The sequence below is a fragment of the Penicillium oxalicum genome, chromosome VII (genome assembly GCF_001723175.1).
Source record: "Penicillium oxalicum strain HP7-1 chromosome VII, whole genome shotgun sequence".
Classification (NCBI taxonomy): Eukaryota; Fungi; Ascomycota; class Eurotiomycetes; order Eurotiales; family Aspergillaceae; genus Penicillium; species Penicillium oxalicum.
The window spans coordinates 453,755-470,626 of NC_064656.1; the positions used below are offsets into that span (position 1 = coordinate 453,755).

The following is a 16,872-nucleotide window of genomic DNA, read 5'->3' on the forward strand; positions in this document are numbered from 1 at the left end:
TTTCTCGGATGGTGGTATGCTCTCCTGTTCGCATAGTAGAGAGATATGGCCTTGAGGAACTCGGATTCGGTTGTTGTATTTAGAAGACACTCCCTTTGGAAACGGTACTCGATGCACTCAAATCCAACAGTGGAAAGAAGCTCTAGTGAGATTGGGATTTAGGTCACGGAAACACACTTAAACTGAAGAAAAATGGCTCATGCACTGTTCAACTTGGTGTCTATTGAACCAAACCTACTGTCAGCACAAAAAAACCCCCAAACGAACCATCATCTCCAAAAGATGTTATTGCAAGAATAAAAACGCCCCCGGAGAAAAATGCAGATTGCCAACACCCAAACCATGTCCATGCTTCCATGTGCCCGCCCCCCTCATGCCGATAACCAATGCCCAGACGGTGCACGAGACCGCTGCCCGACATATCCCATACGCTGAAGACCATCAAAACACCAATGTGCATCGAATGCAATCCCAAGTGGGACCAGAACCAAAGTGAAAGAAGCAAGAGAATCAAAAAAGAAGGGGAAGAAAGGGAAAAAAAAAAATGCTTTGCTCAAATGCAAATCCCAGAAGTCGTGGACGTCGTGAAAAAAAAAGGACCCTCGAAAAAAAAAGAAAACAAATACTTCTCTCATACAAAGGAGAAGAGAAAGAGGTGGGGAGAATTGTGGAAAAGCGCAAAATAGAATCGACAAAAAGGGGTTCAAGAGGCAGCAGATACGACACTCGTATCACACCCAGGTGGAATCAGATCGCATACACGTGTATGGATCCACCGGCCCGATCAACTTGATCTGAGCCTTGAGCTGCTCGCGTCGCCGCTCATCCTTGGAGATCTTCTTCTTCGCACCCTCGAGCGTAAACGTCACCGAATGTTTCCCGTGCGGCACACCAAACCCGTCCCGAGGCACGCTCTGGGAAAAGAGCTTGGTGGCCGGAGAGTGCGGGGGCGTCAGGGTACTGGGGCCCGGGAAATGGCCCGTGATGGGAGAGGATGGGTTGGAGACGGAGGTCTTGCTCTTGGATTTGTTGGGTGATTCCCAGATGGCTGGCCCGTATCGCTGATAGTTGGTCATGGGAACGGCCAGTTGCTTCGGCCGAGGTGGAAATGAGCGTGGACTGGCGGGACTCGGGGGCAAATCGCCACCCACCGAAGCAGTCGAGATGGACAGTGCGTGAAGTTGCCCGTTGAGGTCATGGTTGGGCACGTACTTGCCCTGCTCGGTCGTCTTGAGATGCCCCGGTGTCGGGAGCTGGTCGACCGGAGCGGTGGAGGGACGAGGGAAGATGTCCCGGGCCTTGGACTCGCCCGAGTCCCGCGAGAGGGTGCGGTGCACATACGTCTTGATGGAGTCTCGCATGCCAAAGGCGAGCCCCAAGCCGGCGCGGTCCAAGGACTGCCACTTGCCGCGGGACGCGTTCAACCGCCCTTCCTTCCTCCGTGACTTGGAGGCTCGGGAGCCAGTGCTGACGAGACTGGCCGGCTGCGCGGCCGAGGGGGCCAATTCGGGGAAGAAATCCCACTTCTTCTCCCGGAAGTAGTGATTGGTGCCCCCGCGGGTCTGCGACCACTGAGAGTATCGACCGTACGGGGGATCCGAGTTGGAGGTCAGCGATCGTCCTATAGATCTGGCGGCCGACATGCTGCTTCCATTTTCACCATTCTCTGCCTCCTCGTCCTCCCCATCTTCTTCGTCTTGCTCATAATCGTCGTCGCTCTCCCCGGACAAGGCGTCCTGGTGGCTCAGGGACAGGATCGAGTCCGTGCGGGACCGGGTGTCAGCGACGGTGGTTGGTGGAGAGGGCGAGTGGATCCGACCCGGTCGGAGGACGTGTGGCCCTGGATTGGACGGGGCGTTTGCGGGGGCGTGACGATCGACCACGTCGTCATAATCCGAATCCGTACTGACGAAGATGGGATAGCTCTCGGAGGAATAGCGGGGGTTGCTGCGACGGTCGCTCACGCTTTCCGCCATACTGTCGTGGTCGTCGTCGTCGTGATCACTGTCACTGTCACTCGAGTCACTCCACATGACCGAGATTTCAGGCTCGTCATGCAGCAGCAAGGGTCGGGCGGGGAGCGGTTTGTTGAGACCCATGTCGTGGCGGTGCACGACGCCGTGGGAGGGGGGATAGACATGAGTCGAGAAGAGCACCGTAGTGGAGGAGGGGGACGTCGTGGTGGTGGGTGTGGATGTTGCGTTATACGTGGTGGCGGGCAGGGTTGGCGGCACGACTTGCTCCAGACCTTCGAGCGACCGTGACGGCCGGACGGGGGTGGAGAGCGAGCAACATACATCTTGGAAGAGAAGATGGAGTCGGTGCAGAGGAGATTGGTAGTTGTCAAGTTGTGGTTCTCGTTGATCGGGAGGCAGATGTAGTTTGATATCACCCACGGTGTGACGCCGTCAAAAGGGTGTACAATCGAGGTGGGGGCCGTCTCCCGGTATTTACGACAAACCAGGGCGTGTGTGGATGGGAGTGAGATTTGGGGGGACGAGGTGGACGATAAAAGGATGCGATCGGCGAGATGGATGGGGTCCGAGGCGTCGTGGCGGCGAGAAAAGAGTGAGAGGCAGAATGATCAAGCAACCTCGGAGAAATTCGAGGACGAGTTTCGTTGTTTCCTGTCGACAAAGAAGACTTGCAGACCGAGGTCGTGGATCACGAAACTGTTGACAGCGCGATCCACCCACGAAAGGAGGGAAACAAAGACACAGGCCGGGGGGAGATCGTCGGCTACTAATAATAATAAATGGGGCCAGCGAGAGCCTCTTTCGGGTCTCAAGTGCACTGCGCAGAAAGCGAGGAGGAAGCATGCATCTGAGTTCAGGCCCCAATTCACGCGCATCCACATCGAAAAGGGAAGGGAAGCCAAAATGGGGACATCAATCATTGACCAGTGAGGAATTCAAGGCAAAATGGGTGTGGGTGGACCATCCATGATGACTTCAACCCGGACCGGGACGAGAGAGAAAGAAAGTCCAGAATTCAAAAGGTTAAAAAAAATAGAAAAGGAAACAAAAAGAAAAAAGACAAAAAAAAGAAAGTGTAAGATGCCTGTCGGAATTCAACGTGGTCCGCAAAGAATGGATAATTAAACGCCATCATCGCGTTTCCGGGAGGATGGAAGAGAGAGACAGAGAGCGACTGAGACGGCGTGGTTGTTGCCGGAAAAACAAAAGGTAACTTGACCCGATGCAGTAATCCTTGTTTTTTTTTTCCATGACATTTTTTTTCTTCTGTAGGTTCCTCGCTTTCTGTGTTTTTATTCACAAATAGAGAAATCCAACAAGAAAAAAAATACCGCTTCAAGGCGTCATGTTCAAGGCCGTCAGGACGTCGAGTGGGGTCATGAGCAAAAGCAAACCACGCGAGGGATCAGAGACATCATGACGATGACCCGGAGGAAGATCCCCCCTCTCCTCCAGCGCCGCTTGGCAGGGTCCGTTCCTCAGGGCATTTTCAGGCACTTGTCAGGAACTGCAGGCGACAATTACAGGAACCGTCGAAGCGAGGAACGATATACGCATCTGGTATGTTAGACCGGCAGACCTCTGGTTATGTCCACCAATCTGGATCTGGATCTCGAGAAAGAGGGACAGGCAAAGACTGACAACGGGAACCGAGACGTACTCTGACCTCCAGTGGAAGCTACGTACTCACTGTGGGACCCACGGCCATTTCGTATGGAATGCAAAGTCATGAGCAAATCTACCTGGGCGTTCGAGGAATGCACGTAATCTCGGCGGGAGGGGGCCTTTCCGATCGATGATGCAGTCCTGGAGACTTGGCCCGGATCGTCTCGGCCGGACGATGCGATGTGGATCCATTGTCGGTCGCGCACCTGAGGTTCACCGTCTACAGCTCAGCTCTGGACAGGGCGAAAGTGTCTACTACTAGTGACTCACTAGTAGTGAGTGTCTAGTGTCGACCAGACACTGGACAGGCAATGTTCTGGCAACGATGGACAATTTCGATCCTAGGCCTGTCCGGTTTCTTCATGGAGCAGGGCAGGGCGTGGTCACGGCTTATTGCACTAGATCTACCGCAGCTTGGTCCATATTTCTAGCCTTGACCTCCCCCTCTACTCTGCAACGAGATAACCTTGTGTATACATGGGCACCTGTGCCCATGCGAAGCGAAAAAAGTGAAAAAAAAAAAAGTTTAACCTGACCAAGACGAAGCACCGAGAGAGTAGAAGATGATGTGGACAGATGTGTGAATATGGATCCCCACTGGTAACTCTAGTGACTGACGGTAGACTCGAGCTGGCCCCAGTTCCCCCCACCGACAGCGTTGAGCCTCAGTAAGCGATCGGCGTCGCCGTCCACAGTCCAGCCCAAGTTGGGATCCCGATGCGACGAAAGGGAGTCAAGTACCTTCACTGGGTCGACCACCGAGTAGTCAGTACAGTCAGACCGCATCCATCAGCCATTCTCTCTCTCTCTCTCGCTCTCTCTCTCTCTTGTGTCTTGGCATACCCCATAGTCCTATAGAACCAGATATTATAGAAGCCGTATCCTTTGCAGCCGAACTACTCTCCCAGTTCCAGTACCCCTGCATCGAATCATGTGCTGACCACTTCAAATCAAACCTCCCACGCAGGAACAATACCAAGAACCGAGGGATCCTCAGAAAAAGCGAAGGAAATCAGAACAAACGGAGGCAATAATATCAACCTAGAGTATAATAACATGAATAATTGACTCTCTGACTCTCCCCCGAGAACCCCCCCCCCCCCCCCCCCCCCCCCTTCTCTCCCCCTGCCATCAGCACGAATAGACCGAGCACTTCCCAAAGCACAGACGGTTTACTACTGGGAGCCCAAAAAGCCCTTCCAGCTGCAAGGGATAAGGGAAAACAAAAAAAGAAAAAAAAGGGAGGTCCAAGTCAAAAGCGGTCATCGGGAGGTTTGGTTGGTCCCAATATGGAGTGGGGGAGGGACTCGTACACTGCCCAGGCGATATGATTGATCGGGCGGGCAGACGCACTTGTGCATTTTGGAAGGTCAAGACGGTTTTGAATGAACAATCCGGGCTCCAAGCGCGGGTCAAAGGGTAGATGAGGAGAGTTGGGATTCAGATCTTCATATTGATCGGGTTATCGGTTCCATGAGAAAAATAGTAGTCAGTTTGAAAGCCAGTTTAGTAAGGTGTAGTTTTTTTTTTTTTTTTTGATAAGGATCGTGAATCGTGAATCTACACCGCTGGGGGAGAGACGGCGAGAGGTACAAGTTTTAAGTAAGTGGAAAAATGTCACTACTGTACTTGGATCTTTATGATGGCAGAGGGTTAACCCGTGTCGTCTGCCTTTTTCGCCCAAGGTACATTGAATGACTCCCGTTGATGTTGTCCCTGTATGATCACGACGGGGCCACAGGTGATCCCATCTGATTGGAAGCGTCGTTTACTTCCGTGTGTGCCTACATACTACTTTCTACTATCCCAGTCATGCCGTTGCGAGAACAACGAAGAATTGATTCTCAACTTGACCGCGACTCTGCACCTCATCTATCCTTCGCACACATTCGACGCAAAGAGGGAAATCCAAAAAAAAAAAAAAAAAAAAAAAAAAAAAAGAGAGAGAGAGAACCCAAATTGGCAATCAATCAGAACAAACAGAGTCCACAGACACGGGACCATTCTCCCATCCCTACTGCGTCGGGTCTACAAAAGACAGGCAGGATGTTCATGGACTGGACAACTCAACGAGTCCTCCCACCTGGACAGTCGCATTCCCAATCTCAAGTCAATAGTGATCGCTCACGCAAGGATGTCCAATGACCTGCAGGTGAGCGGAGAGATCCACTCGGGTCCACTTGGGTCCAACGAACAAGTAGGCGAATAGGCGAACAATAATCATATTTCCTGGATGATAATAATGATGATGATATGATGTCCTACTACTTAGGTATGCGTATGGACTATCTCGTAGATGGAAAGATTGCCCGAAATCGAGAATCCACAAGACAAGGCATTCCTCTCAGAGCGGTGGTAACGAACTATAGGAAGAACCTTGATAGAAGCTTTTGTCGGAATCTATTCACTATACCTGTCACCCCTGTATACATAGGTGGAGGTACCAGAGTGCCCGGACTCGGTCAAGTACTCCATTCTTGTGCCCCCACTACCCACTCACCGAAATCAGACCATGTCCTTTTTCTACCTACTGGAATCAAGCCACTACATACTTTGTCAACCTCCCAAAAAAAAACCACTTTCCACGTCCTAAACTACAAAGAATCATCAATCCGAGTATATATGGAAGGATAGTACCAACTTGAAACCCCAGTCTGGAGCCCTCAAAATCTTCCCCCCACCCACAATATATCAGACTAGACCCTAAAATTAGTAGGTAAAACCACCACCGCAGCTCAAATAGATGATCCATCCAGATTTCTCATTCAGCTCAACCCTCAGCGCCCCCAAAATCCACCCTCTAATTGTATACACCAACGACGGCTACCTACTCAGTCTATTTAGTCAATGGAAGGAGCCCGGCCTTTCCTCCTCTATCCGTATCTCCTCCTCTCACGAGCGCATCCCGTCCACAATTATCCGACAAGCTGAACCGGAATCCGAAACGTTACTACCCACCTACCTACGTCCTGTCTGATCCGATGGAGAGGAGGGGCTACGTGATGGAAGCGCGGTCAATGCTGAGACGGGATTGAAGATGGTCGGGGACCTGATCTGACGCGTGCTTCTGTTTTCGAATTCGAATGGGATGAGCTTGCCCTTTGATTTAATTCTTTATTTTACAAGAAATTGATATTATTGAAAAGATAGATAATCCTGAAAACTAAACAGGTGAAGACAGAGAGAGAGAGAGAAAGAAGAAGGATAGATCCAGCAGAGCCACATTTCCACAAGCCACATTCCTTGAAAGATTTGGGGTAAATTGCAAAGAATTACAGCGAGATAGGTTTGTAGGAGGGAAGGAAAGTGTGACCACCGGCTGGTCGAAGAATGTGGAGTCAATTGTATCGAATGAGGAGATGAGAAGAAAAAAATGAAAAGAATTCAGAAAAGACCAGAGAGTAGTGAGAGAGAAAAAGGAAAAAAAAAGGGGAGGCAAAGAAAACGAGATCGTGGTGATTCTATCCGAGGAATGCGAGTCAGATCACAAGGCTGTCTCCGGGGCCCCCCCGCTGATGACAAGATGGAGGACTAGATCCCCAGGATAGCGATTGTATATACACGGTGGAAGCCATGTCGCGAGGAGAAGTTTAATTTGATGATGATGAGAATGAGGAGCTGAAACTCATCTTCTACCTGAAAGACAAGCGAAGGCGAGTGTTGTCAGAAAATACCCCGGGAGGTCTAGTCTGCCTGGGCGTCTGGGCCGGTCTTTCGCTTCTAGCGGGGCTGCGGTTGAGGGGAAAACAGACGAGAGGAGAGAAAAGACTCGAGTGACGGGTGGCGCGGTACATGGGAGACTACTCCTCGCTACGCTACCCCCGGATACAGTCTACTTCTATCGATGGAGGGTGTCTGATACGTACATAATGAATAGAAGCTGCTACATGTACACAACTACCTATGAACTATGAACGTACTTTTGAAAAGAGTCAGAAATTCAAAAGTAAAACGTCAAGTTCTCCAACTCAATACACTGACTTACATCAAACATAACCATAATATGTACATACTACCCGCGCGACGGTTGGTTTTTCCCTCCATTAAAGTTTTTTTTTATTTTTTTAAAAAAGAGAGAGAGGGAGAGAGAGAAAAAGCAAGAGTCAAATCAAAATAACTCTATCTAGACGAAAGAGTCCCCACGGTTCGTGGACGTATCGTTTCCTGGGTACAAAACCAAGGCACACACTAATCCAAAGCAAGTAAGTCTGCATCTCCATCTCCATCTCCCGTCCGATCCAGACCTCCAGGTCACTCGTCAGAATAATAAGGTTATCCTATCCATCACATTTGCACCTTTACACATCGGCTCCGCGGTTGATCGGTTCCAGTCACGGCCAGAAGCTCGGTTCACGGAATGACTGTAGAATATCCATACTTGATACTTAGTTCGGTAGTACACGGACAAAATCTAATAAACGGAAATTCGTGAAAATGAAAAAAAGAAAAGAAAAGAAAAGAAAGAAACAGGTTGAATGGCCTAACTTAATTTCGCTGCCCTCTCCATCATCTCCCGAGTCAATTCCTCTCCCGGCCGACGCTCGTCCCTCAATCGCCCCAGCCGTCGGAGTTTCGAGATCATCTCCTCGTCTCCAAAATGGCTATTATGGGCAAATTCCGGCTCCCGCGCAAACGCAATCCGGGCCGCATCTACCAGGATCCGTGCCGTCATGCCAAACACGCGATAGTGTGGAACCTGCCCACTTTCCTCCTGTCGGGTCAAAGTGTCCACGGCGGTGTTCTGGTCCTTGTTGCTTCGGCTGCGTGGTCGGATGGCGCGATGGGCGCTGTGAACAAAGAATTGGTGCACTAGACGGAGAGGGGTGTGTTCCCCCATTTTCTTTTAGCATGACCGGGTCATTTGTTGGAGGATAAAAGCAGAGAGTGAGGAAATCAGAAAAACCCCCCATATTGAGGAATAGAATCAAAGGGGTAGCCAGGCAAATTGAGAGAACAGGGGGTTCAAAGACAATGATGTCTGTCCTTGAGAAAGGAAACGACACCAGATGAATCCCTCCATCCCGAGGAAAGGGATGTTTTGTCTCTCTGGTCTCTCGCAGGGCAGTGCAGTTTTTCTTTCAGCCTCCAAGCCTCGAGCCACATCTGCGACCCGCACCGAGAGCAGACATAAAACACGAGATCAAGAAAGAATGGACAACCAAACCACAAAAGAAAGAACCACCCGGGTATGACCACACACCGCATGCAAGTTCATCGGCGCGCCCTGTCTTTGCCACGCGTTGGGTGACGAGCCATGTGCAACTGCGGCCAGTTGATCAGGCCACCTTCCCCCCCAGGCCACAACGTCTTTTAGACCCGATGGTAATGGAATCTGGCAAAGGGCAGTGCCAACCACTGGACCTGCAGGAAGCAGGGGTGCAGATGGAAAAAAAAAACAACCGAGCCGCCAAGGAGAGGGTGGGACAAAGACAATCTCAGCGAGAAATTAAACCGAGAGGCAACGGAATGTGACCCGGACAGGCAAAAGGGAAAATGAGACATGTGCCGAGTGACAAGCTCCGCTCTTCACGCTGGCCCTTTTCGGATCTCCCCGAAAAAGACAAAAAAAAACTTGAATCTCGACAAGAGGAGAACAGCCAAGGATACACTTACTTCGCCAATTACTATTATGCCACAGACTCCACGAGCCCTTGTACCAATCTCCTTCTCCTCGCCCTCGGAGTTTTGCAATCGTAAGAAATCATCAATCGCGCAGTAAACACCGCCGCAACTTCCCGGGCATCCAGTCGAGGAATCAGCTCCGTCTCTGGATCAGCATTGATTCCCGTTGCCGGGTCAAACGAATGCAGAAGCGCCACGCAGGGTCGCACCACCAGCTCTGTTTTGGCCAGGTTGGCCGGGAGTTCGCAGAGATGTTCCACGGAAAAGGGTGCCGGGAGAGGCTGATGGATGCCGGCGAGACCAATCTCTTCGCAGGCCTCGCGGCGAGCGGTTTCAAAGGCGGTTTCTGAGAGAGTATCTGCTTTGCCTGATGGGATGGGAACCAGCAAGAAAAGTATCAAGGTCAGATCAGCGGAGAACCGAGATGGGAGCATGCGTGAGGTGGAAACCAGTTTGAAGTGTAGATTGTCATCTTGACAAAAAGGAAAAAATGAAAAAAAAAACGAAAAATGAATATGCAAGAACAACCATCATCACCCGTATCGTGCTTATTTTGTTGTCTTTTCCGTCGAGCGTCGTGGGATGATTTGCTCTCTCAAAGCCGGGGCTGCGTTTGCGTGGTCGTTTGCCCGGATATTCTTCACTTGACTCCAGACCAGATTGCCACCTGATCTCGGAGACTCGTATAGATCTATAGACCTACACGTCTTTCTCACTCCATCTCTCATCCTTCTCTTATTCTTCCGGGCCAACGGATCCACGATTCAAGATGCAACAAAACAAAAATATAAGGAAAAAAAAAAAGAAATACGTACCTCCAGGTACAGCTTCCCCTGCATCTGGACATCCAGGAAAAAAGAGAAGAAAATCAAATATGTTAGTTCAACTAGCCAAACACCATGAATCCAAAGCATAACAGGTCTCCTTTTCTTAAAAAAAACCAAAAGGCTGCGCTGTACTGCGCTGCACTGCGCTGGACAAGGCACGCATACATGAACTTAATGTCTTGGCCCGAATGGTAATCACCACCGTAGGTCACCGTGGAGATCAGCATACAGCAGTATCAGGACCGCCGCCCGCCGAGACAGCGGCATTTCGCCGTACGCTGTCGGTGGGGCGTGTACCTGCGCAGACGATCGACAGCTTCCTATTGCGGGAAAAAAAAGCATCAGCTCAGGGGGCTCTTGTGCCGAGGATGCAGTCGTGTCGGGTTAAGATTGAGGTTTTTGGGGGGGGTTTCTTTTTTGGATTGAGTCTCCTCCTAGATATTGTCCCGCGGTTGGTGGTTCATCTCAGAATCATGCGAGGAGAAGCCTCCCATCACGACTGATATTTCCTGATTCTCCTGACTCGGGAGAAACTTGGGGATGGTCATCCACGTCTTCTGGAATAGAGGAAGGTGACCATGAAGTGCCAGTATGAATGTAAAACAGCATTGAGACAGCCGTCCATGAGTCCTCACGAGACAGACATGAAAATTCAAATCTTGCTGAAGATTTCCAAGACAACCCCCCTCCTTTCCAGACCGTTCATAACAGTGACCTCCCGAGATAGTTTCTCGACCTCCAGGGACAATGTATCCACGCGGCTGCACACGCAGTTGCAAGGGTCCAGACTGTCTCGCAGAGCGGATATCCACGGAAACATTTGAATGCAGACTCAATATCTTATGCTGCACTCATCGTGCAAGCTTTGAATCCCTTCGGACTTCCACAAGGCAAGCTGAAAGACCCGCTCGTACAACGACGGATGGGTGCTTCGGTATCAAATCAGATACGTACCTGCGAAACAGCATTGAGAGGAGCCATTGGAGCGGGTCGTGGCTGAACAAGTAAGCGACGCTGTGCAGAACAAGTGAGGCGCCGGTTGCAGTGAGTGGGATGGCTGGGCAACGAGAAATGTCCGTGGGGCGGAATGTTCTCTGCCAATTCGTCGAATGGTTTCAAGCAACCGAGCGTGTCGATGGCTCATTCCTTCAGGTCGAAAGGACAATGATCACCTATGCCAGGTCGGTTGCAAGCTTCCTCGGTGGGCAGTAAGTCCCTCAAAAGCCCTGACAAAGCTTCCGGTATCAAGTCGAGTGGATCGCAAGTCTGTCTTGGCCGTTCGCGGGGAAAAGTATTGGCTCGCCGCGGTCTCTCCTCATTTCGTCTGGGGGCGGCCAGTTTCCCCCACGGGAAACAGCCGAGGCTCGGTGGTTAAAAAGTGGATCCCGCCTGGAGGACCAACCTGGACCACAGTAGAGCAAAGTAAGAGCGCGAGAAAGATATCAGAATGCAGCCCCTCCCGTATAAAGGGCTCTGACTGAGCATGTACACGGGCTATTCGTGCTCAACTAATGCGTCGCAGATAAATGCGTGGCTAAAGCACCACAGAGTGAGCGCCGTGCTGCGGGTCACGTGTACCAGAGCCAGCCCTTGGGGCGATGCGTTCCGATGCCGAGCCGGCGAAGAGTGGAAGACTACTTACAAGACCTAGAGCTAGAGAGTGAAGAAAAAAAAATCGAAATTCAAGAGAAGGGGGACACATTGATTGGCAGGTACTAGCGATTGCAAGCCAGTTTGAACAGACATCATGCAAGAATACAAGGTGGAAATGGCCAGAACAGATGAGATGGAAGCGGGCGGCCCTAATATAACAAATCTATCGACATCAATAGCGGAGTGAATAAGACATGTGAGAGAAGGAGAGGTAATCAAAAACAGGGTGGTCAGCAGCCTATGGCTCAGGGAATGAGGAGAGGAAAAAGAAAAGAGGGAGATAGCCAGGGACTAGAAAAAAAGAGAGGAAAAAGAAAATCTAGGGAAACATGACCAGATATCTCATCTAAACCCACAACGCGCCAGCACAAAGATCCTTCGTGCTGTATATCCCCGATTCGCCAAGCTCACTGGTTCGCCTTTCTGTCTTCCCGGTAAACGGGTGGGTCTGCGACCTTGGCACCCTCGGAGAGAGCCTCCTTGGCCTCGGAAGATTGCTTGTCGATAGTCTCAGCAGCGGCCTCCATGCGGTTCTGCTCCTCCTTCTCGTCGATATCGTCAATATCCTTGGGGGGTGAAACGCCCTTGCCCTCATTCTCACTGTTCTGCTCGTTTTCCTCCTCGATCAGCTCTTCCTGCTCCTTGATCACCTCCAGGCGCTGCTTGTTGGTCGCGGCACCCTCGGCGTTGTGCACCTCGAGCTCAATCTCGTGGAAGAGCTCTTCGGGGATACTGGAGAGCACAGACTTGAGGGCATCAATCTGAGAGGCCATCTCGGACTCCTTGCCACCTTGGGTGTACATATACGCGTTGCTCAGAACCAGCAGGGTCGAAGGAACGCCCTGCTTGAGACGAAGGTCCAGCCACATGGTCAAATCTTCACGCAGGCGGGCCGGAGACACGCCGTGAGTACGAATACCACGGCTCGCGCACGCCATTTGCAATTCAGGGACAGACAGGCTGTTGACGCCCTCGTAGGAGATGGCCCGATCATCGCGCTTGATCTGTCGCATGCGGTGGCGAATATTGTAGCGCAGCATGGCGTCAGTCCCGAAGGTGTTCAGGTTCATGTAGCGGCAGATGGCCACAAGTTGAGGGCGTGACAAGTTATCCAGAGTCAGATCATCCTTGAAGATCTTGCAGACCTTGATCACATCTTCTGTAGATGGCGACTCGCCGGTGGTGCGGATCTTGCGGAAGAAGTCGGCAAATTCCTCGTTCTTGACTGTCGCGGCCGTCAAGGGAAGACCACTCTCCCGAAGTGTGTTGCGGAGGAAGGCAGACACCTCTGAGCGGGTCGAGCTCAATTTCAAAGCCTTGCTCTCCCGGCCCTTTTGGCCCTCGTAAGTGCTCGGAAGCATGTTGGGGAAGATTTTGAGAGCGATGGGCAGCAAAAGTTCGGCGAAAGGCACAATAACAAACATCGAGAAAGGAACCAGACGTCCAAGATCTTTGACCGTACGTTGGAGCTGTGGTCAACCGGAGATTAGCAATGGCACGAGAGTTCCATCTGGGAGAGGCCGGAAAATGATAGAATCCACTCGCACGGAAGGCGCTTACCTGACGGTGTTCGCGGCGGCTCAGCTCGTAGCCCGCTGCCATCTTCAGTGCCAATCGAGAGCTAATCTTCACCTCGGTGGCGAGCAACTTGGTACCATCCCAGTAATGTTGAATCTCCTTCTTGACCTTCTGACCAATGGTCAACTTCTTGGGCTCCTTCTTCTCCTCTGAAACGTTCTTCGAGCTCTCCGCAGCAACGGCTTTGCTTGACACCTCGGACGAGGAAGCCTTGACGGCGTCTGGCTTGGGCTCGGCGGTGGGTTGCGCAACCGAGGACTGTTGTTGGGGGAGCGGCTTCTTCGCTTGCTCCGCATTGAATCCCGGTGGCGGATATGACTGGGATGAGGACGATGATGTATTGTGCTCGGTAGCGTATCCACGGTGCGGCAAGAGAATTGCCAGAGCAGAGACTTGTGCTGGAATCCCTCTGCCATTGAACAACAGACCGTTCGCCGCAGCCAGGGAAGCCGGACCGAGCGCGCTGGCGCGAGAGCGAACTATTTCGGGAGAAAAAAAAATGATTGTACAGATTAGCCAATTTGGCCGAGTCATTTTCTCCAAAAGATCGCAAAACGCATACTTACCGGTCAAAGCTGGCCTTAAAGCACTGGTTTGGCGCACCAGTCGGGCTGATCGCATGGTGGCGGACATTTGCGGGAAATGTTGGGAAGGAGGAAAAGGAACAAGCCCGGAGAATCGAGCAGACGGCAATGACGGATGGCGCAGCAGCGGCAGCAACAAATATACTGGAACCCGAAAGCTGCAAGTGAAGGAAGCTCAGTACCTCGAATATCAAAGTGGACTGGACAATGCAATGATAAGAATCGTTGAGGATGACTTGAAAGATGTTTTGTGACGCCGGGAAACCATCACGTTCTTATCACGTGATGTCATCCGGCTTCGGGACTTGGGGGGTTCGGAGTTAATTGGATGGCCGATTCGCCCTGGAACTTGCGTGGTTTCTCTTCTTCCCCCGCCAGAAGTGGCCGGTCGACGGCGATCCCGCCAAGGCTGACGGAGCCGAACGGATATTCAGTGCCGGAGGTCTCGCTGCGCCGATCGGGCGAGACTGTCCAACCCACCGACGGTTGAGATGAGGACGCAAGTATGCGTTTCTTTTTCTGGTTTCTACCTCGTGTCCTGATTTCATCTCTTTTTGATATACGGGGGGTTTTTTTTTCATAAAAAGTTCGTGGCAGCCTGGGCAAATACAACTATCACATTTAACACATCGGAGAGTATGAACATTGATATCGTGGAATCATGGGCTGTAGTAACAGAATGCAAAAAGTAGGCCGTGAACACGTTAAGTCAAACGAAAAGAACACACATCGAATCGAGTCAGACTTTCGCAGTGGACCGGACCAACCCGTCCAGCCAAGGGCTAAATAATTTAAAAAAAAAAGGAAGGCGATATAGGACAATGAAATGTTGAAACAAATCCTACTGGGCGAGAAGGGGCAGTTTCTCAAAATGAACATGTGTCTGTGGGCAAGGGGTATCTGGAGCGGAAACGATTAAAATGCTGCAGCGGCTAGAATTTCTCGCGGACAGGGCGATCTCCAGTCTGGGGCGCGTCGTGAGCGGTAGACACCGAGGCCGACGTGGAATCCAAGAGCGGAATGCGATCAATGCTGCCGCGTTTCTCCATGGGAGCAGGAGCACCGAGGGCCCCACTCGCTGGAGTATCAGAGTCGGGCAGTATGAGCGGACTGGTGGCATAGTCGGGAGAACTCTGCCACCGCGCCACATCCTTCTTTAATTGCTCCAATTCCTTTTGGAAGCGCTTACCAAAGACATCGATATAGTAGGTGGCACCGTTGTGGATACTCCAGATGAAGAGAGCAGACATGTAGAGTCCACTCGCCCATCGCGACCAAAACCAGATGGGGCATGGAATCATGGTGGATAGAGCGAACGAGTATTGAATCAACATGAAAGCCGGTTCTTGCAGCGACTCGGGGAGACTCAGAACGAATTTGCCGATCCACGCCTTGGCGTACGATTTGCGAAGCCAGGTGAAGCTGGTCGGACGTCCTGCGGCGATCTTGTCGGCACGTCGAACGGTGATCATAAAGTGGTACGTGAGCTGCCACACCAGGTACGGCACGGTCGCCCACACAATCATTGCGCCAAGAGAATAATGCTCGGGATCTCCAGGCTGACTGAACTTGATCGCATAGACTGCGGGGAACCGCTCCTTGAGCATCTCAATTGGAGTGAGATGAACAATGCAGTGGAGTGTGGCCGGCGGCATGATGTGGATAAAAAGGCTATTTGGGGACGAAAAAGTCCGGGCGTGTCAGCTTCAAGAGTTATGACTTTTCTGCCCTCCATCTGTCCCGAAGTCGAGAATACATACCTAACCACCTTGTCCATGCTGTGAAAAACCAACGAGTTCCGCCACATGGCAATCGCCGCCGCATTGTTGCCAAAGGTCAAACAATAGGTGCTGATGAACAGTCGCTTCGACCCCGGGAAAAACCAGATCGAAAACATGCAGAGGAGGTTCACGAAATAGCACAGATCGGCCAAGAAATAATGATATCCCTTGGCGTGATAGGTGTACCAGCGAATCGGCATAAAGTAGGCGAGCTGTACCGAATACCAGTAGTAGAAGAACTGTGGATAGGACCCCATCAGGTAGCCACTGATGAAGATGTTGAGCACTCCAGCAATGAAGGAGATCTTCTCGCGCAGGGTCACCGTAGCAGTCTTGTTCCATTGCTTTCCCAGGCGCTCCACGCCCTCCTTCATGCGGCCCCGGTACTTCTCCAGTTGCTCATCGGCGGTGGGCACGCGACGCCGGAACTCACCCACCACACGTTCCTTGGCATTTGCACCCCTCGATCGCAGCTTCTCACGTTGTTTGCGCACCTTTTCCCGCTGCAGAGTGATTGCATTTTGCCATTTCTCAAAGCGCTGCGACAGTTGAATATTGTCCAGCAAGTCGAAGATGGTGAGCTTATCGAGCGGAGGAAACGTGTCCCAGTCTTCCTGGTAAGAACCACTGTTTGAGAAAGAAGGATTGCGCGAGAGTCTGCCGGGGGTGTCCGCTGGCAGGTAATCTTCATCGTGGTCATAGTCGTCAAAAGGATTATCCATGATCTCGTCGATGGAGGGAGTGGCGGCCACCGAGTCCGTCCCCACGGTGGAAGCCGACTTGCGGCGCTCCCGCAGAGTTGAGTCCTCCATCAGAAATTGTTGTTGAAAGGAGAAGATAGTAGGGCCGTCCCGATAATGGGGATAGGGTCGACTGAGAAACCGACTAAACGTTAGCATTCCCATGGTGCAAGCGAGCGAGCGATCTACCGCGCCAGGAGGTCGAGACCGCCGCCGGGAGAGCGGCCGTCAGCCTTCTTATCTGCGCGCATTCCCTCGAGACCTCTAGAAACTTTTTGTGTCTTCTCTTTCGGGGGAGGGTAATAAGAATTTTGAGGGGGCAAAATCGTCACGAGAGAGAGCGTTCCGTACCCTTGAGACCGTAAGAACCACGGCAAGTATCACGCGGGGACTATCGTCGTGCTGTGGTTGGTGAGCGCGATCGAACGGGATGCAAGCACGAGCAG

The 16,872-nt window shown here is 51.6% G+C and overlaps 5 protein-coding genes across 5 annotated transcripts; all 5 read right to left on the reverse strand.

Annotated features, from left to right (window-relative positions):
• Nucleotides 1–731: 731 nt before the first annotated feature.
• On the reverse strand, nt 732–2,099 carry POX_g08685 (uncharacterized protein; the record flags this gene model as incomplete). The annotated part of the gene is made up of 1 exon (XM_050117455.1): nt 732–2,099. One exon carries the CDS (start codon nt 2,097–2,099, stop codon nt 732–734), a length of 1,368 nt encoding a protein of 455 aa, XP_049965599.1.
• A 6,022-nt stretch (nt 2,100–8,121) lies between these two features.
• On the reverse strand, nt 8,122–8,478 carry POX_g08686 (uncharacterized protein; the record flags this gene model as incomplete). Its single annotated transcript, XM_050117456.1, has 1 exon — nt 8,122–8,478. One exon carries the CDS (start codon nt 8,476–8,478, stop codon nt 8,122–8,124), a length of 357 nt encoding a protein of 118 aa, XP_049965600.1.
• A 790-nt stretch (nt 8,479–9,268) lies between these two features.
• POX_g08687 (uncharacterized protein) lies at nt 9,269–9,697 on the reverse strand (the record flags this gene model as incomplete). The annotated part of the gene is made up of 1 exon (XM_050117457.1): nt 9,269–9,697. One exon carries the CDS (start codon nt 9,695–9,697, stop codon nt 9,269–9,271), a length of 429 nt encoding a protein of 142 aa, XP_049965601.1.
• A 2,453-nt stretch (nt 9,698–12,150) lies between these two features.
• Nucleotides 12,151–13,954, reverse strand: POX_g08688 (LETM1 domain-containing protein mdm28; the record flags this gene model as incomplete). Its single annotated transcript, XM_050117458.1, has 3 exons — nt 12,151–13,212; nt 13,304–13,800; nt 13,888–13,954. The coding sequence occupies 3 exons, from the start codon at nt 13,952–13,954 to the stop codon at nt 12,151–12,153; spliced, it is 1,626 nt and encodes a 541-aa protein (XP_049965602.1).
• An 883-nt stretch (nt 13,955–14,837) lies between these two features.
• POX_g08689 (putative membrane protein) lies at nt 14,838–16,677 on the reverse strand (the record flags this gene model as incomplete). The annotated part of the gene is made up of 3 exons (XM_050117459.1): nt 14,838–15,576; nt 15,666–16,559; nt 16,616–16,677. 3 exons carry the CDS (start codon nt 16,675–16,677, stop codon nt 14,838–14,840), a joined length of 1,695 nt encoding a protein of 564 aa, XP_049965603.1.
• Between the last annotated feature and the right edge of the window lie 195 nt (nt 16,678–16,872).